The sequence below is a fragment of the Megascapheus bottae genome, chromosome X, assembly GCF_031878675.1.
Source record: "Megascapheus bottae isolate mThoBot1 chromosome X, mThoBot2.hap1, whole genome shotgun sequence".
NCBI classification, from domain to species: domain Eukaryota; kingdom Metazoa; phylum Chordata; class Mammalia; order Rodentia; family Geomyidae; genus Megascapheus; species Megascapheus bottae.
The window spans coordinates 102,938,703-102,944,702 of NC_143547.1; the positions used below are offsets into that span (position 1 = coordinate 102,938,703).

Consider the following 6,000-nt stretch of genomic DNA (forward strand, 5'->3'; position numbering starts at 1 on the left):
TGGCAGATACTTAAATACAGGACAATGCAGGACACATGTAAAAATCCCCCCACACACATTTCTGTGGACTTTCAGTTCTTTCCTTCACTATTTTCAGAGGTTGTTTAAGCTTTCCACTAACCTTACCCCTACTTGCTGGGATTACATTAACTTTCTAGGAAGCTCTTCAATTTTCTATCCTGCCCTGAATAGGGATTGCTTAAGTGTATATTGATGTCAAGATTTGTAGAGTTGAATATTTTAAGATGTGTGCACTGTGTGTGATTTACATATCCATAGAAAAGTTTTGAAACTGGGCATGCTAGTTTCTTCCTTGTACCAATGTCAGTGCTACTTCCTAACCAAATAGTTACACCGAAAGGTACTGGCCTTACACCACTTTCACAACACTTCTCTAAGGTCTGGGCAGGGTTTTTTACCCTCTTATAGAGAGGTTGACCAAGGCACTCAGAAAGTAAGTTACATGTTATATGACCAATAAGGAGAAAACAGAATTGATACACACATGGAAAGTACTAGAGCTAGGAAGAGTTCTTGGAGAAGTGTTTGATGTGTGTAGGAGTGCATGTGTTTGAGGATGGATACTCAGCATAGCATACCCGGTATTATGGAGGATTCCTGGACACTGCTTCTCATCTATTCTCGGTATGGAAGTTCATGAATGGACTCAGGTTTTTTTTTTCCATTGTTGGAACTCAATAAGGTTTGGATTCAAAACAGCACAACTTTGGAGCTGGACACCAGTGGCACACACCTCTAAACTTAGCTATTCAGGAAGCCAAAATAACGAGGATCACAGCTTGAAGCCATCCCTGGCAGAAAAGTCTTACGAGATCTTCTGTCCAATTAACCACCCAAGATGTCAGAAGTAGAGCTATGGTTCAAGTTGTAGAGTATTAGCCTTGAGTTAAAAAGCTAAGGGACGGTGCCTAGGCCCTGAGTTCAAGCCCAGTATTGTCAGGGGAAAAATACACAATATTGAGGCAAAATGTCAATTCTTAAATTATACAGTGGTTCCATTGATAGGAACATTAACAAAATGTACGATCACTGATAGTATATTTTGCTTCTGTATAGTCAGTTCCATGACAAGTATCAAAAATCTCTACAGGCCAACATCAGAACAAAATTGGGCAGTGGGCCTCTGGACAAGATGCATGGGAATCTCTGAGCTGGTCCAGGTTGACACGTGTTTACAAGATACCAACGCATGTACCTGCCAATGTGTACACTGGTTACTGCTTGATAGTGAATAGCTGGATATTTTAATACTCTAGGCACTTTTGGATACCCAGTATGGAAGGAAGCTGTGTGCATATGCTGTCCCTGCTAAAAGGTCATCTGCTGAAGGCTATGGCTACAGCAGATGTGTGGCAAGTGATGTAACTGCTCTAATATAAAACATCAAACTCCTATCTGTGCTCTCTCCAGCAGCCAAATCCAGTAGAGCAGCGTTACATGGAGCTCCTGGCCTTGCGTGATGACTACATAAAGCGGCTGGAGGAACTGCAGCTGGCCAACTCAACCAAACTTTCTGCTGCCTCAAGTTCCCCTCCCAATTCTTCCCAAATGGTGTCCCACTTGCAGACACAATTTTGAGTGGCCTTTCGGCACTACATTTGCACTCTGATTAAGAAAATAGCTGTCTTTCATTTCGGGCCTATGTCCAAACCAGATTCAAATATTTGCCTCCATGTAGAAGTTCAACTAACATTATCTTACACTCTTGAATATGTGCCTTCTAGAATACATATTACAAGAAAACCAGTGTCCACATGGCAATCTGATGAGAGGAGCCAAAAGGAGGCTCTGTAAAATCCTGACACCTTTCAGAAGCACTTTATGAAAGATAATTTTTAATGGAATTTACCTCTATGGAAATGCTATGTATACAGTGTGTGTTTTGTGACTTGAGACATTTTTAGACGGAGGAGAAGTAGATTTGTGAGATGACTCTTCTTCACACTGTGTGGACTGCTTCCTTTGCATCCTTTCACATGACTCCCAATGGGAACGATGGGAATTACTGCCAAAAATCACACTGAGGTCAGATTCTTCAGTATTCTCCAAAAGCAAGGTGTTTAAATAATTGTCAATGCTTACACCATCATGAATGGTAAATTAAGGAGAAAGAACTGGGTAGACAAGTTTCTCATTATTTTGAAATAGAAAAGATTTTCCCATCAATCTCAAGAGAAACCTCTTTTTCTATGATGGAGCCAGTTCAATAATGGCTCCACATCTTTCTTTACTGTCTGTTATACTTTCCAAATTCTTTCAGGAGCTTGTGGAAAATTCAGAGCCATTTCTTTTCAGGCTACAGCAAGCCCCATATGGAGCACTGGTTAAAGGTGTCAGGTGCCTTCCTGCTGCTCTAGTCAAGGCAGCTTATTCCCCCAAATGGAGGGTCTTGGGTGAGTAGCTCTTGCTCTAGAGTATCATTCTTAGAAATAAATGCCCCACGTGTACATTTCTTGAGCGTATTGAAAAATATTGTGTTAATGGATCTCAGTTTCAGTAGTGTTACAAACTGGTTCTGCACATTTTTACTTGAAGTACTGGCAGTTTGCTTTTTCAGGTTTTTTTTTCCTTTTGTTTTGTAGTATGAAATGAAATTTTCAATGCACAGTTCTATTTGATATCTAAACTAATACATTTATGAAGTTAAGTATATTTGTAAAAGCTAAAGCTAGCAGAGTTAAAACAATTAATGTGTTTTACAATGATTTGTAAATGACTATTTATAGCTAATATGGTTTTTTTCCAAGAATTAAGAGAAATTAAATATATCTTTGTAAGTTATTTTATGTCATAGCTCAATTGATCTATCAAATAAGACATCTCGAATATAGTAGTAGAAAGTATGAATTTTGTAAGTTAAGAAATTTTATTGGACATTCTCTTGCTTTTGTAAACTCTTGTAAATATTTCATAAATTAACAAAGCATCACTCCATAAAAGCTAATACTAATAGCTTAAAAGATTTTTGTGAAATTTCATGAAAACATTTTCATGGCAATAATGACTAAAGACCTGCTGTAATAAATACATTCACTAAAACCTAACACTATTTTTCAGAGCTAGAATTGTGTTTGGTTTCATTTGTATGTGTTGCCTGCCCATCTTATTTTCTTTTCCTGAGTCAACTTCACATTCTCTGTCTTGAGAAGCCTTTGCATATATTTTGACTTAAAAATGGAGGGCTGGGGTGTAGCTCAGTGGCAAAGCACTTGCCTAGTAAGTGCAACGTCCTGGGTTCGATCCCCAGTGCCAAAAAAAATACAGTTAAAAAAATGGACAGGTGAATTTCTGTTTATGAACTGCTGTATCTTTGTTTTAGAAATAGAGACCTTCAATAAAAAAGCACTGTGGGGTGGGGAGTGTGGCCTGGTAGTAGAGTGCTTGTCTAGCATGCACAAAGAGACCTGGCTTCAATTCCTCAGTACCACATACATGAAAAAAGCCACAAATGGTTCTGTGGCTCAAGTGCTAGACTTGAGAAAGCCCAAGGACTATGCCCAAACCCTGAGTTCAAGCCCCAGGACTGGCAATTAAAAAGCACTTTGATGCCAGCTTATGTAGTACACACACACCCAACCCAAGAGCAGAAAACATTTTCTCATCTTGTCAGGATCCTTTAAATCTTTCTAATTTGCTATATATGATCCATGACCACTACATGTGACTAAAGGAAGCCCATGACAATGAAAATGTGTGCATTTTATAGAACTTTAATCAGCTTACGTAGTAGTAAAAATACATTGAACGGAGAAACATAGAGTACTAATGCAAAACATGACAATAGTAGTTAATATTGTATTTGAGATTTTTGCTAAAATAGTAGATGTTAGGTGTTTTATGAAAAAAAGGATGTGAGATGGCTGAATACATTACTTTTCTTCACTACAGTAACCATGTCACTTAATATCTGTATACCCCAAATACCATATTGCCTGCCTTAGGCATATGTATATACATACATATATATACACACACACACACACACACACACACACACACACATACATATATATCAACATTATTACAGGTTCTATAATGAGGATAAAGGGCAAGATGCATGAGGAGGAAAGTACAGACAAGAATCCAGTATATATCCTACAAAATTAAGGAGAGTAAAAGAAGGGGTAGGTAGGGTGAGGATATTGAAAGGGATGACAGTGATCAAGCCATACTATATTCACAAACTGCTTTGTTAAATGACACTTCCTTTGAACAACTACTTAAATATAATAACAAACATTTTAAAAAGGATAAAAGTAGAATCTAGTCACATATGTCACTGAGGAAATGTACATTGATCCTAACATTGGTGAGATCATGGGCCAGTAGGAAATGTGAGCTACTACATTGAATATTTGGCATTATCTAGTAAATCCAAAGTGCTACTTCCCCCCCCACCTTTTCTACTCTTGGATGTTTGGATATGGCTGAAAAGTGAAAACTTTTCCACATCAAAAGGCATGTGAAAAAATACTCAAACAACGACTATCCATCTACAATGACCTATTTTCACGACAGATTATGACACAACCAGGATTAATGAAAACACGACAGCTACACATAGTGTAATTCTCATAAGCATGTTGATTGAAAGAAGCCAGGCACAAAAAGACACGTATAGCAGCATTCATGTAAGTTCAAAAGCAAATTAAACCTTTGTCAAGGATGTGTGAGTAGTAAAACAATACTGAGAAACACCTTAACTAGAGAAGAAAAACAATATGAACAGGAACATCTAGTATATTGAACAGGATGCTGTGTGTGTGTGTGTGTGTGTGTGTGTGTGTGTGTGTGTGTGTGTGTGTGTGTTGGTATTTCTGGATTGCAGTATGCTCAGGTCTAGCAGAAGGTATTATGTGGGGAAGAAGAGTGTTTTAGGACGTAAGGTGGGACACACAAAGGCCAATTTGATCTACTATAGTTGAGCTGACAGTTGAACCTGGACACAGTCACAACTTCTCACCCATTGGCCCTAAGCCAGGATTGATCTGAAGATGACATTTTCCTCTTCCTTTTTGGTTTCCTTGGCAATCTCATATTTGGAAGCTCTGCATATTCCTGACTGTCCTCTCTCCTTTGAGCATCATGGCACTTCAGCCCCTTCCTTAAATATGACTGCCTCAAGAGAGTTATCTTGGGAGAATTTAGGCAAGTGGTTACTGAGTGAGGCAAAACAGATATCCCCAGAGTCTGCATAGCAGGTTTAGGAAAGGAGAACCTCTGAAACTTTCAGAGCCCATGGGACAATTCTTTCTGTGTGTAAGGCAATTGATGCCATGTTTGGAGAGCACCTTACAGAAGAATGACCTATGGTGATTTCAAGGTCAAAGAAAGATGAAAAGAAATGGTGGAAAAGCCTCTTAAAGTACTTTTTCTTTAACCTTGCTACTAATCAAACTTGTAGATGAACATCTTCTAAAGAATTTCTGGAGGTACATTGAAATTATTGATGTTATCTTCTACCTGGCCATTGGAGGAGTACTTTTGATAATTCTATTCATTAAGTTGTACTTATTTGAATTGTTGAGGATTTCCACTTTACCAAAGGACTTTGGACACTTGTCATTTTATTTTTAAGTTTTCATTAGTATCGTTTAGTTACACATATCCATTTATGGACGTGATGCATCTTGATCAAAGTCACCCCTTCATCCTTGTCCTTCATCCTCTCTATCCTTTCCCTTACCAGTCTCATAGAGTTCCCTTGTTCCATTCTCACACATGTGCACAGATGTTACAGCCATATTTGTCTTCTGCTCCCTCTCCATTCACATGTCCTCCCCAGTTACTATCCACACTCCAGTCCAGACATATTTCAATTTCTCTTTATTAAAATGCATAATAATTGTTCAAAGTATCCATAAATATCATTTTAATTACATGTGTAGAATTGTGTGTGCATTTACACATATATTTATGTTTTAGGTATAACATCCATATTTGACAGAGAGCATGCAGCCTTTGGCGTTCTGAGCCTGG

The 6,000-nt window shown here is 38.2% G+C and overlaps 1 protein-coding gene across 2 annotated transcripts in view; it reads left to right on the top strand.

Moving 5' to 3' along the window:
- Positions 1 to 3,085, top strand: part of Mtm1 (myotubularin 1) — a 94,350-nt gene extending 91,265 nt beyond the window's left edge. For both annotated transcript variants that reach the window (XM_090326857.1, XM_090326856.1), the window contains one exon: positions 1,432 to 3,085. In XM_090326857.1, coding sequence (XP_090182983.1) covers positions 1,432 to 1,599 — 168 coding nt within the window. In that variant the 3' untranslated portion in view covers positions 1,600 to 3,085. The remainder of the gene's footprint in view (positions 1 to 1,431) is intronic.
- Positions 3,086 to 6,000: the final 2,915 nt, after the last annotated feature.